At 48.0% G+C, this 20,539-nt stretch overlaps 1 protein-coding gene across 8 annotated transcripts in view; it reads left to right on the forward strand.

Moving 5' to 3' along the window:
* LOC105494835 (HIVEP zinc finger 3) overlaps window positions 1-20,539 on the forward strand; it is a 424,702-nt gene that overhangs the window by 357,189 nt on the left and 46,974 nt on the right. For all 8 annotated transcript variants that reach the window (XM_011763711.3, XM_011763713.3, XM_024797055.2 and 5 more), the window contains one exon: window positions 3,543-3,688. In XM_011763711.3, the coding sequence (XP_011762013.2) occupies window positions 3,543-3,688 (146 nt within the window). The remainder of the gene's footprint in view (window positions 1-3,542; window positions 3,689-20,539) is intronic.

A 20,539-nucleotide genomic window follows, 5' to 3' on the forward strand; every position in this document is an offset into this window, starting at 1 on the left:
GGGAGTAAGACAGCAAATGGAGCTGAGATGCAGTATCCCTCCTTACCAGTGGATGGCAATGCCACTCACAGTTTGACCTATCTGTGCTATGTGGTCAAGAAACGCTAATATTTACTCTTTCATTGCCTTTGATCTGAGGCTACATCAGGAGCTATAAAATGAACTAGTCCCCTGAAAGCTCAGCAAGTTTGAAATTCAGTAATTTCAAACTTCAGACAAAAACCACCACCATACCCTGACAAGGCCAGCCTAGGGATTTGGATTATGTTGACTTGGCATTTGTGGAATAACAGCTGATCTTGTTTATTGAGCAGCCTCATGGTGCCAGGCACTGTGCTGGGCCCTTGAATCTAGTCACTGTTCACCTCCACATCTGAAGTAACATAACCATCTCCCTTCTATAGCTTAGGGAACTGAGGGTCAGAGTCTGAGAAAGGTCAAGGTCATCTAGCAAATGTTGGACAAACCCAGAATTTGAACCCAGACCTATCTGACTCCAAAGAGTCTATTTTTCTTCTTTTAATTATTTGAGGAGAGAAAAATCTTAAAAGATGACTGCAAATTAAAAAATATTCATTAGTGTGTCTTCAGACCAGAAGCTCTGACCAAATTAGGTCTAAATTCCCAAAACTAAATTCATATTGTAGATAAGTGAGCAAAACTGTGTTCTATAATTTCCCATGCTCTCATATCTTCCTCTTTTGTCATTGAGCGAACTTTGCGCATTGAATTTGTCCTTCGCTTGACTGGATGTTCTTCACAGAACTGTTTTCTAAATTTATTCCCTAGATGTCTTTGTCAGTCTACATAGATCCCTAACCAAGATTTCCACTTTTGCATTAATGTCATGCTAATTTCCTCTTCAGCATCTCTTACTAGCTGTGGCCACTCCCAAGATGCTGTTATAATTATTCATACTGCTAGCTTTTTGGGTACCTATTATGTACCAAGTACTATGCTAATTGCTACTTTTCTCCTTACAACCAACTTGAAAGTTAGGGTGCAATATCACCATTTCATAGATGAAGAGACCAAAACACAGAGAGGTTAAGTAACTTTCACAAGACCACACAGTAAATGGCAGAGCCTAGATCAAAACTAGATTTTACTCCAGTGCCCTTTTGAATTATCTAAGCTGCCTCTAGTTTTTAATGACTGAAAATGTTACAGGCCATTTAAGAGAAAGAAAGTGTTAATTTGGATTTGGCAATTATTTATTTATAATTGGATTTGGCAAGTATTTATTTATAATGCTCCTAAAACCTGTGAACTTTTTCTTGGAATATTCTGTTTGGTTCACTGGCATGTTTCCTGCCAGAATTGCCCCAATCTGGTACATTAGTATAACCGCATGGTCTATGGCTTAAGGCCTTTATACAACTACACCTCTCTCTGGTCTCTGCTTGCATGTCTCCAGCGAGAGGAACTCACCATCTCATGATACATTCCAATCCATCTTTGGACAGTGCTCTAAGAAGGCTCTTTATTGTACTGAGCTGACATTTGTCAGCTTGTGGCTTCCATTCTCTGTTAGTAGTTCTGAAAAGGTCCTTAGGTCTATCTTAGCATTTTGAAGCTCTTCCAAACCATCTTTGTGCAGGTCTAGGACACCCTATGATGTTTTTGTTTGGTCATAGATATTTTCTTCCATGTATAAACCCTGGAGAAACCCCAGCTAGTTAAGAGTCCACTTTGTAGCCACATTCTTTCCTTTTTCCTCCTTGGTAATCATTTTGACAACAACACAGCACTGTCACAAAGTTATTAAGAACAAGGATTCAGGTGCCAACTTGCCCAGGTTTGAATCCCACTACCTTACCTACTAGCTATGGGACCTTGGGCCAATAACTTAAACTCTCTGAGCCTTGGTTTCATCCTCTGTAAAATAGGGATAATAATAACACTTAGCTCATAGGACTGTGGAGATAATTAAATGAGTTAAGACATGCAGAGTGTGCTTAGAGCAGTGCATGCCACATTGGCACTCAGTAAGTATTTTTAGCTATACTTATTCATATGGTTGTCATCAAAAGCTAAAATGGATCCCTGGTCCCTGCTCGATTCCAACACTGTGTTTCCTGGGAGAGTGGTACACTGCCACCCAAACCAGCCTCCTCCAGTGTGGCCCAGATATCACGGCAGGCTGTGAGGGAGAAGCAGTCCGTTTGCCTGTGGGAGGCACCTTGGTCATTCCATGGACAGTCTAGATCACAGGCCGGGGTGAAGTGGAAGTGGTAGGCTCTGGAAACCCAAGGGTATTGCAGAAAACTAGCTGCCTTCTGCCAAAGCAGCAGTCCAGATTCTTGCTCAGTTTCCACTCCCCTCCTCCAAGTCTGAAGAGATTATTTGGTGGTCACTGAGTCATAGAAGTTGGCCCTGGAATGGATCTTCAAGATGGTCTAAATCCCCTCAGACTCTGAGGCCCAGAGAGGTGAAGTCATCCACCAAACAGCAGCTCAGTGTGCCGTGGCCTATCTGGCGCTGGAACTCAGATTCCCCGATTCCCAGGCAGGCACCTTTCTGTCTAGCCCCATGCTGTCCTTGTGGGGGCAGGTATGGTGGCTGGCACAGGGAACTGCCGTTCTTAGATTGCCTCAGCATCAGGAAATGTGGTTGCTTCATTCACTGGCTGGAAACAGCATGGTTTTTCATGACCTTAATGACAGTGGCGTGAAGTAGGAGGAAATTCTCACTCCCAGCCCCCGCCCTAAGCACAGCATTTCTGCTCCCTAGGCAAGAGTGCACCCACCCCTGACAACACTGCAGCATTTAGAGGACATGTTCTTGGAATAGTGGAAGATGTCCAGGAAGCACAAGGCCAATGCCAGCCCTCCCCTTAAGCCAGCTCTCATCATTGACGCATGGCTCTGTAAAGTGTGTGGGTCCTGCAGGACTAACAGCCCAGAGCTTGCACAGCCTCTCTGTGCCTGTCTCTGTGGTGGAGTTGGGGACGTGCTGCTGGTCAGGGTCCTCAGCCCAGCTCCTGGCCTTTGGTACTAGCACAGGAGGGCCAAGGTCCTGGAAGCAAGAGACCTGTGCTGCACTCCCAGCTCTGCCCTCAACTCACTGGGTAACCTTAGCTTTCTGATCTATAAACAAGAACTGGGCCAGTTTATCTCCAAGGCAGAGTGGAGCCTTTGTTCACGTGTTCAACATTATTTAAGCATCTTCTCTGAGATAGGCCCTGTGTGGGGTTCTGGGGTGCCCAAGGAGACCAAGATTAGGACCTGTCACCAGGAGTTCCCAGACTAGTGTGAAAGACAGATAACAAACACAGGTCTTATGGGAGGTTAACCTGAAAGAGACAGGGTTCCAGCTGTAACACCAACTAATGGCATGGCCTTGGATAAGGGACTTCTCTCTGGGGATCAGTTTCCTTAATTCTGTAAAGTGGGGCGAATAGCACCTCTTCATGGAGGAGTGTGAAGATTACATATGTGTACTCGTGCAGTGCCATATAAGGCATGATGATTAGCATTGCATTCGTGGCTGAGGATGCACTTTTAACCAGCAATGATTTTGTCATTCCTGCGGTGGGCCAGGTTCACCTCCCTTCGCTGGTTTCCCCGGAAGGCCAGAAAGATCTAGCTAGAGTGGAGAAGGAAGAAGAGAGGAGAGGGGAGCCGGAGGAGGATGCTCCTGCCTCCCAGAGAGGGGAGCCGGCGAGGATCAAAATCTTCGAAGGAGGGTAAGACTCATGTTTGGTTTTCATCGTCTGCTTCCCGTGGAATAAGAGCTGGTGCCCATCGGTGTTCACGGGCAGCAGTGGCTCAGTTGACAAGGGCTCTGCCCACACGTGCCCTGTGGTCCCAGCGATGCCTTTCAGCAGACATCACCTTCCTGGGACTCTCAGGCCCCTCTGTTTAAGAATACCATGGGGTTTCTTGGTGGGGATGGGCAATGCTGGGTATTTGTTGAGGAACTGGAGGGGTCTGGGTCTTTCTCCAGCCCTTCATTTTCTCAGATCCTGGCCAGGTTTCTAGTCCCTGCATTGGGTTGCCATCCCAGTATCCCAGCAAATGTCCAGACTCCTGTCTCTCTTGACATGTATTCTCCAAAAATCACCTCTGTACTGCCCAATGGCCATCTTGGCATGTCTGGTTTCCCACGGGGCACTCGGGCTCAGCCGACTAGGCTATTTGCAGGGCTGATTGCACACTGTATGCACCTGGTGTTTCCACTGGTCCCCATCCTGACTGGCTGGGGCCCAGGACTCATCGGTTGGTGAATATTTTGAATATCATTCCTAGTTATGCACCTTTGATGCTTAACTTTGGGAAACCAATGGTCTAAACGTTTCAGAGCTCACAGCTTCGGGGACTGTCTGGGCTCTGGAAGGGTGCCTTGTTTCAGACGTGCTTTGTGGAAGTTTTGTGCCGCTGTGTTTTGTGTGGCCACATGTTTGCTTCCTGGGATTTGGGTGTCTGTGAGCAGGTCCTGTGGCGTCTGTCTCAGGGTCCTGTGTCTGTGTCCCTGGTGTGATCAGGGTGGCCTGGTCCTGCACAGCCCTGAAGGACAACAACATAGAGGAAGATGTGCTTCCTGTGGAGGACAGTCCCCATGAGCCGGGGCCAACACGGCTGTCACTGGGGGCCTCTGATCCTCTAGCACCTGCAAGCGCCTAACTCACAGGGTCAGCATGGGAGGCACAGGAGTCCTCCGTAAGGTTGGGGGACAACAGAGACTGCCATCGTCCCCAGCGCCACCAGTTGGCAGTTGGCATCTTCTGGTGGCACTGACCAGTAGGGGCTCTCAGGAGGAAGGGTGCTTGGAAATGTGGAGAGCAGGGTGGTCAGTGATGGGAAGGGGGCCAGGGGTAGCAAAAGACCCTGAAACCTACTGCCTAAAATACCAATAGCGACTACATTGAAAAAAAACTGGACCAAAGGTCTTCAACAATGCCAACCCTCTTTCCGTTTGGGGATGGACGCAGTTCCTCCTGCTGTTTGGTTAGAGCGCCCTCGTGTGTCTCTGTGTTCTCATGCCACTGGGTCCCTTAGAGGCCACACAGAGGCAGGATTGATGAAGCGCCTGCTCCCAGGGACTGGCCCTCTTCCTTCTTGCTTTAGAGGCTCTCTGTGGGCTCTGAGGACTGCTGAGTGTTTCGTGGTGTCCCGGGAGCTTGCCCCAGCAGCGTTCTGTATGCACCTGAGGAGGTTCGCATCTTCCCTGAGAGGCAGGTGCTCTGAGACCTCGGGAAGCCTGAGACTCCAGAAAGGCAGCTGGCAGGAGCCACTCCCCTCCCAGCTTCCTGCTGGATGTCTCTGCCTACAGGGTCTGCATTGGCTGAAGGAGGGGAAAGATCACCCACGAGTCCCCTTCTCCTCTTCCTCCAGCCGGCATGGGTCCTGCTCCCTCTGCACCTCCTTCCAGGTCTTCACTCAGTCCCATCTGCTCTGCTTCAGAATTCTCCTCTTGGTTGAGTTCTGTCATCTCTGCCCCACTTACCTCTGTTCTGCCTGAGACTAGCCCCCCAGTTCTCCAGCCCTCAGTTTCCTTATTTGTAAAAGGGGGAGAATAACGTTTGTAAAAGGGGGAAAATAACATGTGGGATTTTCAGAGGACCCTGTGAGACCCTATGTAAAGTCTATAGTTCATAGCTGCTCAAAAAATGGACATTGGTGCATTTTACCACTAGTATATCCATTTCATCAATCTCCCTCCAGGACAGTCCCACTCTATTCTGCCAGCTATGGAAGGTATCTTCTCCCTTTCAACTTGTCACATGCAATTTGAGCACATACGGAATTGATTATAGTGTCAGATCCTTTCCTCCCCCAGCCTGGCTGTCTCAAGCTGGGACCGTGCCTCCCACCCTCACTTCTGGTGATTCTTCTACATTCATGGTTCTCTTAGGGCTGGCGTCACCCACCAGAGTGTTTGGAAATGGTGAAGGAGAGGGGAGGGCATTTTGGTTGCTACATAACCTAGGACACCTCCGGCATTTCAGGGATGGGGCCGGAGATGCTGACCTTCCAGTCCACCAACCTTACAACCTCTTGTTCCCCCAAATTGCGAAGGGTGCCCCCACCCAGAATCACTGGGCACACTTCTCTGCAGTCCCACAGTTTTGCCTTAGACTCAGTTCTTCCTTTTATTTATTTCTTTCTTTTTTAATACAAAGAACACATGTATTTCACTCCTGTACACATTTGAGAAGGGTCTCCCATGGAGCTCTGTTCCTAAGATCCAGGCCAGTAGAGGCTGAGAGAGGAAGAAGAAAAAAATGGTTCCACTCAGAAGCTTCTGCTCACATTTAAATGGCCAGAGCAAGTCATATGGCCTCACCTAATTCCGTGGGAGTAGAGAAGTGCATTCCTACTGTGTGCTTGGGAGAACCTGAAATATTTGGTAGATATCATGCTCGTGACTACTCAAGTTGGTTTAACATACATCTGTAGCTTGTTATGTTTACTCAACAGTGTTTTTGACATGCCTCCATGTTGATACATGTAGGCCTAGTTCACGATGAATCAGTAAGCCAGACACAAAAAAGTAGATGCTGTATGAGTCCAACATATGTGAGTCTTTTTATCTCTAATTAAACTCGCCTTACTTTCTTTCTTGACCTCCATTTCAGCAACTGATCAATTTATTAATTCATCAAGGAGGAGGATCTGTTTAATCAGTGCCTTTTGGGTGCTCTGTGCCAGAAAATGCAGTGGCCCATGGGAGTTAAATGTCATCCTGCCCTCAAGGTGCTTGGGGACTACACCAAGGTGGCAACACAAGACCCAGTGCTAAGGTGGGGATGGCCAGGGCTATGAAGCTCACAGCAAGGGAAAGATGCCTAGCGGATGGAATAGCCAGAGAGGGCTCCCCAGAGGAGGTGGGGCCAGGCCTGGAAGGGCGGGCGAGACCCAGACAGGTGGAGAGGAAGGTTAAGCTGCCCAACAGTCCACCTGCTACAGGTGTGATGGCAGCTCCTGTACGTGATCAGTGAGACTCACTTCCTCTTGCCTTGAGCATTCTCCCTTGCTGGCGTCACCCATCTCCTGAGCTTCCAGCCTCATCTTTGTGCCAACATTGCTACATCTGGGTCTCCAGCCAGGACCTCACCCCTGAACTGCAGACACTGGTTTTGGTGCCTCCTGGGCATTTTTGCCTGGGAAACACAACACCTCACACTTAGCGTGTGCAAACCAAGCCTTCCACTTCCCACCAACAGCATCTCCTTCCACATCCAGATCTCAGGTGATACACCCAGCCCTTCACACTCAGAACTTTAACATTGTCTTGGATGCCTTCTCCCCTTTTCCAATTAGTCCCCCAATCCTGGTGTCTGCGTGAAGTAGTCAGTGACTCAGTGTGGTCTCTTTATTCCCTCTGCCACTGCTCTGGCCACCCTGTCTCTAGAGTTCCAATGTTGGTACCACTGAACATCACTAAACATGGTTCTGCCTGTGTCATGCTTTTCTCCAAAGCCATCTGTGGCTGCCTCACCTACAGGATCCAGTTTAAACTCAGTCTGTGAGTGCTGGCCTCAGAATCTGACCTGCTCCTGTCGCCCTTCACCTTTTGCTGCCTGCTGGGCCCTGCCATTGCCAAATTCTACTCAGCCTTCAAAAGCCAGTACTCAGCACTGTTACTCTAACAAGCCTCCCAAATCCCTCCACACTCTGTAGTTCTTTGTGTTACTTCTGTCATAACCCTGGTGCTAAGATCCATTTCTGTCTCCTCCCAAGTCCCTTCTTGGGTAATGATTTGCACACACAATGCATCAGTCTCTATTTATTGCACTAGTTTCCTGGCACATGGCCCCCTCTGCATTCCCCATCACTTCCACACCTGAACAAAGTCCGCATTTCCCAGGCAGACCCTGGGAGTGCCCATCAGGGATGTGATGGCTCTCTCACCCTGCACCCGTGCATTTGCCTTGGTTGTTTAGAATGGCTTTTTGTTAAGCAGTGTTGTTTTCACACACACAAAGTTATATTGTTTCTTGAAAGTAATGACTATATTGTCTTAACTCAAGTTCACTTGTTGCAAGGAAAACTGGGAATTCAGCCCAGCGGGCTTACATGGAAGAGGAAGAGACTGGAATTGATAGGAAGCACCTGGCTGACCAAGCCCAGTTGGGTGGTATGTTGTTGGGGCTTAGGTCCGAAGGGAATGATAAGTTCAGATGGTGAGATCCCAGGATTCCATGCCAGATCCTGCCTGCTGCAGGACTCAGCTGCTGCACCTCCTGTGGGAGGGCATTGGCTCCCATCCCACCTCACCTACCTCAGTACCTCACTCCAGCCATTGCCACTCTCCTAGGCCATTCAAGTTAGCATACCCAGACTTAAGGTTTCCACCTTAAAAACATTTTGACTGAAGGGCCATATTGCCAGATTTCTCTGTTTCCTTTAAAGAAAAACTCCGTAAGAAGTTGACCGTGTTCCTCACCTCTGTATCTTTCTTCCTGGCTTCTCTCAAATCTATTCAAGGTGGGCCTTTGGGCTCTTCACGGCTCTTCACACCTCAGAAGCTGCTCTTATCCAAGTCAATGGTGACCCTCACCTTGCAGAAGTCAGTAGTCAGTTCTCACTTCTATTCTTTCCTGAGCCATCAGCAGCATTTGACACAGTTAATCCTTCACTCGTCCATGCAAGACTTTGTCCTCTTGGTTTCCTGGACACTGTCTGTTTAGTCTGTTTTCACACTGCTATAAAGAACTGCCCAAGGCTGGGTAATTTATAAAGAAAAGAGGTTTAATTGACTCATTCACATGACTGGGGAAACCTCAGGAAACTTACAATCATGGCAGAAGGTGAAGGGGAAGCAAGGCACCTTCTTCACAAAGCGGCAGGAAGGAAAAATGCATGCAGGAGGAACTACTGAATGCTTATAAAACCATCAGTCTCATGAGAACTCACGCACTGTCACCAGAATGGCATAGGGGAAACTGCCCCCATGATTCAATCACCTCCACCTGGTCTCTCCCTTGACACATGGGATTATGGGTAATTACAATTCAAATGAGATTTTGGGTGGGGACACAGGCAAACTATATCACTGTCTTTCTTGATCTTCCTCTTCCTTGACTGGTTGCACTTCCTCATCATCTTCAGTGAGTCCATGATCGCCTGATCGCTGAACCCCCATGTGGCCCAGCCCCAGGCTCCGTGCTCTTCCTCTAAACTCAGTCCCATGGTGATCGATACACCATCTACGGGTTGATGACACTCAGACGCTTATCTCCAAGGCCTTCTCCCCTGAACTCTGGGTCATACATCCAACTTCGTATCTGGGAGGCAGTCCACCTGCACATCAGTGAACCCACCCTTTGTCCACAGCACAGTGCATACTGAAGAACTGTGACTCGGGCCTCTTTGACATTCCTTAAATAAATTATTTTAAAAGTTTATTTAATTCAGTATTATTCCAGTTGAAGGGGTTACATTTTTAATGAATGTACTTTTATATCTCATCTATTTCTATAGCTGAATTAATTTTTATCCAAGTCTTAAGGGTTCATGCAGTGTACGCACCACGTTTTTTTGACAGTGCATTTGTATGTTTTGAAGTGTGTGTGTGTGCCTGTGCATGCGCACACATGCCTGTGTGTTTCATGAAATAGTAGCTTGGAGAGAATAGTGTTAGTTTTTAAAAATCTAAAGATTATTTTCTTTTCTAATAATTTTTTACAAATCCATTTCTTCTTGGACTTTGAAACCCAGAAGTGTAGCATAATTTTCAACCTAAACGTCTGCTCTGTCTTGTCCCATTTTGCTGTGAACTCCAGATTTAGAGTTATGTCTTTGGGAATATTTGTTACCTCTGTGTATTTATTGGGGAACAAATTGATTAAACTGTGAATTAAGTAAATGGTAATAAGTTGGAAACTTCTGGATAGGTGTGTAAAAAATAAAGACAGTAAACTACTCTAAGAACCCAAACAGGAGCAAAACCACATACCACAGGAGGGTTGGTGGCATGGAGGTTGGGAAATATATAACATAGGCAGACAAACTGTGCCCATGACCCTCACTTGCTGCATATCTCTTTAAAGTCTTTTAAGTGGTCAAAGATTGGTGTATTAGTCAGTCTTGCATTGCTATAAAGAAATACTTAAGACTGGGTAATTTATAAAGAAAAGAGGTTTAATTGACTCCTGGTTCTGCAGGCTATACAGGAAGCATGATGCTGGCATCTGCTCGGCTTCTGGGGAGGCCTCAGGAAACTTTCAATCATGGCAGAAGGTGAAGGGAAAGCAGGTGTGTCTTACATGGCGGGAGCAGGAGCAGGAGCAAGAACGGAAGGGAGGTGCCACACAATTTTTAAACAACCAGATCTCAGAACTCACTATGGTGATGACAGCATGGAGAAGGGATGGTGTCACCGCCCCCCCAGGCCCCACCTCCATTACTGGGGATTACAATTTGATGTGAGAGTTAGGCAGGGACACAGATCCAAACCATATTCTGGGGAAAGTCATCTTCTGAACGAGAGTGGCAAAGTCACTCATTCAGTTAAGCGAGATGGACATTCTGCACAGGCAGTTTCATTTTTCTAGATGCTTGGGCCCAAAGCCACTCTGTCTCACATCCTTAGCAAATCCTGGCAGCTTGGCCCTGAAACCGATTCTAGAATCTGCCCATTTTTCCCCACCTCTGGGTCAAGCCACTGGTAGCTAACATCTGGGTGATCACAATATCCTACAGTCTCCTGCTCCCACCTTCCCCAGTGTGGTCCATTCTCAGCCCAGCAACAGTGATCCTGTTAAGGTCCCCACACCCTGCCGCTCCTATGCCGTGTCCCCCAAAGCCCTCACAGGCCTGCATGTGCCGGCTCCAGCTCCTCCCTGACCTCTGCCTATGGCTTTCCCTCTGCTCCCTGGGCTTTGGCCAAGCTCTGCTCTTTGTAAGACAAGCTTCTGCCCCAGGGCCTTTGCACTTGCTGTGGTCTCTGCCTGGAGCCCTTTTTCCAGAGACTCCCATGGCCCCCTCACTTCCCTCCATCACCCTTCAGTGAAGCCTTCCCACACTACCTACAATGAATTTGCACACTCCATGGCACTTCTTACCCCTTCCTTTCCTGCTTCATTTTTCTCCAGGTATTTACTAGCTTGCTTCTGTTTCCTCCACCAGACTGTAAGCTCTGTGAGAGGGCAGGAACTATGTTTTGTTCACTGCTGTGTCCCCAGTGCTGAGAATAGTGCCTGGCACATGGGCAGTGCTGGGGAATATCTATTAAATGAAGGAATCTTCCTCCAACGTGCTCAAGATTGTCTGAGACCTTGGGTGAGAGGGCAGGTCCCTGAACTCTACAACTCTTAGAATCTGGGAGCAGAATTGAGACTCTGGGTCTCAGGAAGGATCAAGGACACAATCAAGGCCAAACCAGGCCGGTGAGAAGCCATCCATCAGCCTGAAGGCAGGCTTGGTCTGGGGAAGGTGAAGTCAGATGGCCTCTGTTATGGGGCAGGCTCTGGGGTTGGGAGCCAAGGACTCTTCCTTGCAAACCATTCTGCTCTGCAGGTGTTCAAGGTAAAAATGAAATACATAATGCCAGAAAGGGCTGGCTCGTGGGCCACTGGCTCCCAGGCCAGGGCCTTCTCTGAGCAGAGCCTTTTGTGTTCTAGAAGCCGAGAGAATGGGTCCTGGGTTCTCAGCTCTGGATGAGGGGCTGCTCTTCTCCTGGGGTGGGTCTGGGCTATCAAGGCCCTGCCTTATTCCTGAAGCCCAGCACCTTGCCCTCTCTTTAATTCTCAGGCCTTTCCCCAGAAATGTAGATGTGCAGCTCTGAGCATGGCCCAATGGGCTGGGGAGTGAAGTGTCCAACCCCCATTACATGAGCCCATGCTGGGCTTTTTCCTCTTTTTCTTTATGCCTCCAAATCCTGTTGCCCCCTCTCTCCTGGGGAATATAACCCAGACTTTGGGAAGGAGGTAGTGGTTGTCAGGGCAGTGGGGAGGATCCTGAAAGCCCAGGTGAGACATCAATGGTTTAGACCAGGAACATGGCAGTGAAGATGGAAAGAGGAGCTATAGGACTTCTGATGGCTATGGAGGCTGAGAGAGAAGCCTCCACTTGAGACTGACTACCGTATTTCTTGTAGTAACCACTAAGTGGATGGTGGTGCCCTTTATGGGGTGAGAAGGGATGGAGGAGGGGACTGAAAAATAGGTCTGGGGACAGGGAGATCAAAACTTGGTCATGTGACTTTTGAGATGCCAGGCCAAGTGGAGATGTTCAGGGAGACATTTGACAATTGGATAGATGAGCCTGGCCCTCAGAGGAGAGGCCTGAAGTTGAATACAATCTTGAGAGTTGTCAGTGTATAGATGCGATTTAGTGCTATAGGCCAAGATGGGGCCACCTGGTGGGAGGTGGAGAAGAGAGAAAAGAAAAAGGCATCCAGGACTGATCCCAGGATACCAGCATTTCAAGGGCAGACAGAGACACTGCTGCAGAAGAGATTGAGGAGGAATTGCCAGAGCAGCAGGAAGAGACCCAGACAAATGCAAAGCCTGGAAGCAAAGAAAAGAGAGTGTTCAAGGAGGAAGGAGGCTCAGCCCGGTGAGGACGGGCATGTGGCACGTGCCCATTCAACAGGGCCCTGTGCAGGTGACTGGTGACTGATGGGAACTGTTTCCATAGCGATGCAACCCTGATGGTATGGACCGAAATGAGGAGTGGAGGTGCCTGTGTAAGCGCTGTCCTAAGAGGCTGGCTGTGGAGGAAAGCAGCACAAGTTGGGGAGGTGGTGCCTGGAGGGTGTGTAAGCTAGAGCAGGCAAGTGTTTGAACCCATAGGTCCTCATGTATGTTTGCTGCAAGGAATGCCTTCTAGCAAGAGGCAGGTGATGATACCAAGGAGAGAAGGGGCAGGGGGCCGGAGCAAAGCCCTGGGGACCTGCGGGGGCATTGATGAGAAGAAGACACTTCCCTGGTCACGATAGGAGGAAGGGAGGATGCTGGTTTCGGGGTGAGCAGTGGGAAGGATTCTCTCAGCCCCATTCCAGGCCGCTTTTCACTATTCCAGGCCACCTGTGGGCTTGAGGACTTCATTCACCACGGGTTTGTGAATGGCCGTTTTGAAACCAGAGGAGAAAATTTCTGTACCCAGGAAACCACTTAGACTCTTGGAAATGTTATTCCTCCGTAAAGATGATCCTCCAATAAAAATCTCCAGTGTTAGTCTAGCTAGGGTGACTGTGCTGGCCTTCTGGATTTCCTCTGAGGACTCAAAGGACTTCCCAGGGAACACTCACTCCAGTCATCAGAGACAACTGATGATGTGCTGTGAAACCCAAGTCATGGATGATTTAAAAATGTGAAAAGCGAAGCGGAAAGAAAAAGACATACTGATCATTGGGCAGACTGAGTGTCTGAGTATGCTGGACCCAGAACCCTCCAGAGCTCTGAGGCCTGTCAGGGAAGATCTCTTTGCATCATATTAAAATTTAAAAGGAGACTTTTTTTCAAGCGGGTACAGCCTTAGGTTCCTGGGTAGGGGGGTCTGGGGCAGCCCCTGGTAATCCCCTGAGAGCTACAACGAGGATGTAGCATCCTCTGGGCCTGGACACTGTCTGCCTGGATCCTGGCCTCTGTTTCTGTCCTGGGGAATCAGGCTGGGCTCCCAGGAGGAAGCTGGCTTCTCTCTGTCTCTCTCCTGTGGGAAAAGCAGCCTCTTAGGCGTCTTAGAGAACAGAGGCATATGTGCTCGCTTGCTCTTTCTCTCTCTCTCTCTCTCTCTCTCTCTGTTTGTGTGTGTATGTGTGTGTGTGTGTGTGTGTGTGTGTCTTTTGGTTTTTATCAAAGTTACACATGTCTGGAGTTTAAAGAGTCAAATATTTCCATAGGTTTTGTTGTGGGAAGCAGCAGTACTCTTTCTCTTTGCTCCACATTTTCTCCCCGCCCAACCCCCACCCACCCGCCGGTCACCACTCCCAGAAGCAGTACCTTTCATCTCTTTTAGCGGATTGCCTTGGTTTGCCATATCTCTACATAATGTGCTCTGGTTGCCCGTGACTTGGTTTCTCAGCTTCAGTATTATCTGCAGGCTCCGAAGCCTTTCCCCTGTTCGCATTCCACCTCCCGCCACCTCCCCACCTTCTCATTAGTGTTGTATCATAAGTGGCACATGTATACATATGTAACAAACCTGCACATTGCGCACAGGTACCCTAGAACTTAAAGTATAATAAAATAAATAAATAAATAAATAAATAAATAAAGATTTGACCCAAAGAAAAAATAAAAATAATAATAATTCACAGCCAAGCCATAAAGTGAACCATGATTACTTTCCTTTGCTGTTTTCACTGTGTATAATCATGGTATGTATGTGTGCTTAATTGCACTTCGTTTTCTATACATTTGTTACTAATTCAATCCCAGATTCCCACCTCACCCAAATTTCCCCTCAAGACATTGGAGGTGTTCAGCGGCTCCTGACGCTCTGTGTATCCTGTCTTGCTGAGACAGGGGCTCCGCTGAGTTGTCTGATGGCTCCTGACTGCCCTGGGGCTCCCCTCTCCATGGTGGTGCACTCTCATCCAGCGAGCTCCCTCCACCCACTCCCGGAGGTCCTCTCTGCCTCCTGTATTGGGTCTCCTCTTTCTGGAACCTTGGGTCTTTCTTTTCCTTGGTTTCCATCCTCATCTTACAGAGACCATCCTTCAGTGTGGTCTTCTTCAGAGAAGATGCGTGAGAGGGAAATACTTTGATCCTTCATATATCTGAAAATGCTGGAAATGTCTTTATTCTATTTTGCAGTCGATTGAAATCTATGATAGAATTCTGGGTTGGAAATCATTTTCCTTCAGTGTTGTGAACACATTGCTCCATTGACGTCTGGCTTCCTGGGTTGCTCTTAAGAGCTCCAAATCCATTCTGAGTCCTGTTGCATTCTTTAGGGTCCTGTCTTAGAATCTTCTCTACGACCCTAGAACATGACATCTCACAGTGATGGGTCTTGGTGTGGGTCAGGTTTCTCACTCAGTGGCTCCTTCGGTCTGGTAATTCTAGAACTTCTGCTTTAAGAAAATGTCTTGAGTTCTTTGATTATTTCCTCTCCTCTGTTTTTTTCTTCTCTCCCTCTGGAACTGCTATTATTGAGGCCTTGGCCCTCCTATCTGTTTACTCTGATTTTCATACCCTCTGTCACATTTTCCATTGCTTTGTCTCTTTGCTGGATTCTCTGAGTACGTCCCTCCATTTTGTCTCCATCCATTCTATTGAGTTTTTTATTGTTGTTGTTGTTGTTTGAGATGGAGTCTTGCTCTGTCGCCAAGCTGGAGTACAGTGGCATGATCTCGGCTCACTGCAGCCTCCACCTCCTAGGTTCAAGCAGTTTTCCTGCCTCAGCCTCCCGAGTAGCTGGGACTACAGGCACATGCCACCATGCCTGGCTAATTTTTTGTATTTTGAGTAGAGACGGGGTTTCACCATGTTAGCCAGGCTGGTTTCGATCTCCTGACCTCATGATCCACTCTCTTCAGCCTCCCAAGTTTTTTATTTCTACAGTCACATTTTTAGTTTTCAAGAGTTTTTTTTTTTCTTGAATGTTCCTTTTAATAGCATCCTGTTCTTGTTTGATAGACTCTACTATCTTATCTTTCTAAGGCTATTAACGTTAGTTGTTATGAGTGTTACTCGGTTTTTTTGGCTTTGTTCTTATTCTGTTTTTAGGTTTTTTCTCCTGCGTGGTTTCTGTTTCTTTCAAGTGCCCCTGTATTGTGTGTGTGTTTGGTCTCGTTTCTCAGACGTATGATAGCCTTTGGTGTCTTCTCATGTTTAAGAGTGGAGGGGCTCAAAGATGATTGGAAGCAATGAGTGAGGCTCTTTGACAGCGAGTTCCCCGTAGCTGCCTGCCGGGGCTATTTCGTCAGGGAGTCTTCAAAGGCGGTGCCTTTCTTCTTGAGCAGAATCAATCCCCAGGAAGGCTCAGTCTCCCTCTTGGAGGTTGAAGGGTCTACTTCCCACGTTCTGGAAGCCACAGGAAGAAGTCAGGGAGGAGGAGAAAAAGGAGGGGTGTCTGCAGCCAGTCTGCATGCATTCCCACTATTTTTTTTTAATTTTTATTTATTTATTTATTTTTGAGATGGAGTCTCTCTGTCACCCAGGCTGGAGTGCAGTAGCATGATCTCGGCTCACTGCGACCTCCGCCTCCTGGGTTCAAGCGATTCTCCTGCCTCAGCCTCCTGAGTAGCTGGGATTACAGGTGCATGCCACCATGCCCAGCTAATTTTTGTGTTTTTAGTAGAGGTGGGATTTCACCATGTTGGCCAGGCTGGTCTCAAACTCCTGACTTCAAGTGATCTGCCCACTTCAGCCTCCCAAAGGGCTGGGATTACAAGTGTAAGCCACTGAGCCTGACCCCCACTATTTCTTTATGGCACCCCTGCCATGCCCTCAGTGCGCCTGACGTCCCCCCTCAAAAGGGCTCAGTTTCAACTTATGCAGAGAAGAACCCTCCAGGCTTTCTCTTGGGTGGGGGGAGGGGAGTCTCCTGAGCTGCTGGAGTTGAGGAGGGGATGGGAATCTGACAGCTTCTAACAAGACTTTCCACCAATTGTCCTTACCTCGGTTCCCTCCACCCCAACCTGCAGAGGCTTTGAGGGATCCTGGGATGTAAGTCAGATTGGTTCCCAGATTTCCCTGCTGCAGGCTTGGGATTCTGTCTCTTCCACTCATTCATCTCTTTCCAGCTTCCAAAAGTTTACTGTTAGTCTCCCATCCCATTCTCCTCTTCCCTGTGGGTTTATTATACAAGAAAGAAAAGAAAAGAAAAGAAGGAAAGGAAAGGAAAGGAAGAAAAGAGAAAGAAAGAAAGAAAGAAAGAAAGAGAGAAAGAGAGAAAGAGAGAAAGAGAGAAAGAGAGAAAGAGAGAGAGAGAGAGAGAGAGAGAGAGGGAGAGAGGGAGAGAGGGAGGGAGGGAGGGAGGGAAGGAAGGAAGGAAGGAAGGAAGGAAGGAAGGAAGGAAGGAAGGAAGGAAGGAAGGAAGGAGAAAGAGGAAGGAAGAAAGGAAGGAAGAGAAAGAAAGAGAGAGAGAAAGAGAAAGAGAGGAAGGAAGGAAGGGAGGGAAGGAAATGGAAAAGAAAAGAAAAGAAAAGAAGAAAGTTTTTTCCCACTATCTTTAATTAAAGACTGCCAGTAAGGTGGTATTCAAATATTTTTTAGCCATGCAGCTCATTCTTCCAAAGAACTCTTCAAGAAATGTCACCCTCTCAGCCTCACCCCCAGACTCCAGGGGCCTAGTGGGACCTCCCTGAACTTGTAGGACTTGGAGGCACAGGTGGGAACCTGACAGTGCTCTGGAACGTGTTTGGGCTTTGAACTGATTCAGAGTCAAATTCTAGCCTCACTTCCAATAATTACTGGCCAGTTCCTTTGCTCTTTGAACCTTAGTTTCTTCATCTAAATAGAGATAACAATACCCATTTCCAGGGTCCTTTTGAGAACTAATAGCAAGATAACACGGACTTGTTTATCCCAGGTCCAACATACAGAAAGTATACAAGTGTTCAGCAAAGGGAGTCTTCCTTCCTCCTTCATAGTTCTTTCCTTCCTTCCCTCTTCTTCTTCTTTCCCTCCACTAGCATGATTCTGATTTTCTTCAGGCTAAGATGGTCTTTCTGCCCAAGGAGTAGAGAGATGCTGTCTTTGTGTGTCTTTGGTGGCCATGTGTGAATGGCACATCATAGAAGAGAGAAAAGTCTGCGCCAGTTCTGTAAATGCATTCACCCATGGACAGTAACAATGAAAATTAAAATGCAAAATGAATATGGGTTGGGCATTGTGGCTCACACCTGTAATCCCAACACTTTGGGAGACCATGGCAGGTGGATCCCAGCACTTTGGGAGACCATGGCAGGTGGATCGCTGGGAGTTTGAGACCAACCTGGGCAACATGGTGAAACCCTGTCTCTACAAAAAATACAAAAATTAGCTGGGCATGGTAGTGTGTACCTGTAGTCCCAGCTACTTGGGAGGCTGAGGCAGGAGAATTGCTTGAGCCCAGGAGGTCAAGGTTGCAGTGAGCCATGATCACATCACTACACTCCAGCCTGGGTGACAGTGATACCCTGTCTCAAAAACAAAACAAAACAAAAGTGACATATGGATTGTTGGACAGATGGAGTGTCTGAGAATGGGGTTGAGTGTGGGTCCACCTGCATTTTCTTAGCTGCAAGTCACAAGAACATTTTACCTTTTCCATCTTTGGGCATTGTTTGAAATGAGGTCTTCTACAGGGAGGGAGGTCATGTGGTGCGAGCCATGGAGCTGGAGACTTTGTGTAAGTCATGTTCCCTTTCTGGGTCACAGTTTCTTCATTTGCAATCGGAAGATGTAAGAATGGGGCTTGGGCTGTAGAGTCTGGGGAACTGGGGTTTGAGTCCTGGCTGCCATTACTAGCTCTGTGATTGCTCTTTGTGAGTTTCTCTTCCATGAAATGAATGATTGCCATGTGGTTTGGATGAACTATCTCTGACTGTCCAGATGTGAATGTGCAGGGTCTTTCCAGCTCTGGAAACAGCAGAGCTCAGCACTAAATCCTGGGAGCTGCAGCTCAGAGAGAGTCTACCAAAAAGGCCTGGGCAAGGGAGCTATGCAGGCTCATTCAAGCCTTGTCTTTATAAGGAGAAAGCTGGTCTTCCCTGAGGGTCAAAGGACCTCATCTGAGCTTGTCGCAGGACGCTTCTTACTGGGCAGGATCATGGCCGTGTACTCTGGTTTGAGGTGAGGCATCTCCTAGGAATTCTTTCTCCCAGGGCCCGGAGCTGGGTATCTGCTTGCTGGAACACCTGCAGGTGAGGTGAGGAGGAGCACAAAGGAGATGCAAATTCTCCAGAGGATGCTCTGGCCTCAGAGGCCTGGATGAGAGAGAAAGCACCTCTCTACCCACGGCCTGGAGTCTCTTGGAGGAGGGGCCTCCGCTGTGGTGTATGAAGAATGGAGACCCAACCTGGCAGCTTCAGCAGCTCCTTGCAGTCCATGGGGTGAAATCCCGGCCCCGGGAGGCAATGAGGTCCTCTGTGAGTTGGTGCCAGAGGTTTTCCAGCCTGGCCGCACCCCAAGGGTGCACAAAGCTCCGGCCACATCTGTCCTGCTTAGTGTGGTTGTGTGTCTTTCCCCACTCTGCAGGTGGAGGTGCTTCTCGGGGGTGCTGGGTATATAAAATTGACTCAGATGCATGAAACAGTTGCCCAGGGCCTGGTACTCTGCCCCCAACCCCATTGCCAGTTAGAGCCAATGACCTGCATCCTTCAAGACCTGCCCTCTGAGCACGGCATGTGTCCCAGTTTAGCACTAGGTGACAACAGCACACCTGGGTTCAAATCCTGGCTCTGCCCCGACACAAACGTTATTTAACCTCTCTCTGGCTCAGTCTTCTCATCTGGAAAATGAAAATAATCATAGTGCTGCGTCTCAAAGTTGTTGCAGATTAAGTGAAATGACATTTGTGTGTAATGTACTTGGCATGTAGAAAGTTCATCTCTTTTTCTGAATTATCAATATTTACTTCTATGATTGCCTCTTCAGGCAAAGAATAAACTCCAGATAGTGCCATTCACCCGGACCCTATACTTTTCAGCCCAGTAAAAACTCTGAACTGGACCTGCATGAAAATCTAGAATCTCTGAGTGACTGTCTGAGCATAAGTTATGTAACTGCTCTGTGCCTCAGTTTCCCAGTCTGTAAGATGGAGATGATAAACAGTACTGTGATTATATCTTAGAGGGTTGGCATGAGAATTAACCAAGATGCTACATGTGAAGTACTCACAGTGCGTGGCACATAATAAATGTTTCATAAAACTCAGCTGTTATTATTAGAAAAGAATCCTCAGAAATCACTTAATCCTAATTCCTCATTTGACAGTAAGGAAACTGTAACCCAGGGAGGCATTAACATGGCGTGTTAATGATGGAAGCCAGCCTCTTGACCCTCACTTAGTATATGCCAACAGGAGGAAGGAAGTAGGAGAGAACATATGATAAGTGTGCACAAAGACACGTGCCATCCTTCCGTGGCTGTCTTGATTGCGGCTCCCTTGCAGAGGGATAGTCAGCCCCAGAGGATTCCAAGCAGGCTGAGAGGGGCATCCCTCCGTGGGGACAGATCCTGAGCAAAGGAGGAAAGTGTCCTGCCAGGGAGGCCTGGGGTGGCCTTAGCTATAGGAAATACACACTGATGAATTCAGGGTAAATGGACATTGGGTTGCAACTTGCTCTTAGAAGGTTCAGGAGGAAAATGTTTCTGTATGTTTATGATGTGTCTAAATAAAAAACTTTAAAGGATAATATAGCACGGCTCGGAAGAAGGGGGATCAGGGAAGCCAGGAATTGAGGGAAGACTTTAAAAGAGACAGAGGACACTGGGAGCCAGCCAGACAGACTTCTGAACAAGTGGAGTCTGCTGAAGCCAGGAGAGGCGGTGAAAGACCTCGGACCAAAGGAGGCAGGGGGGCCAAAGCTCCAAGCAAGATTTTGGGTCTCTGCTATGGATGGGGTCATCTGTTGACATGAGTGGCTGGCAGACCCAAGATGGACAGGCCTAGCTGTCAGAAGAGACAAGGGAGGTGTGTGCTGGGGCCCAGTGGCC

Source organism: Macaca nemestrina, chromosome 1 (assembly GCF_043159975.1).
Source record: "Macaca nemestrina isolate mMacNem1 chromosome 1, mMacNem.hap1, whole genome shotgun sequence".
NCBI lineage: Eukaryota > Metazoa > Chordata > Mammalia > Primates > Cercopithecidae > Macaca > Macaca nemestrina.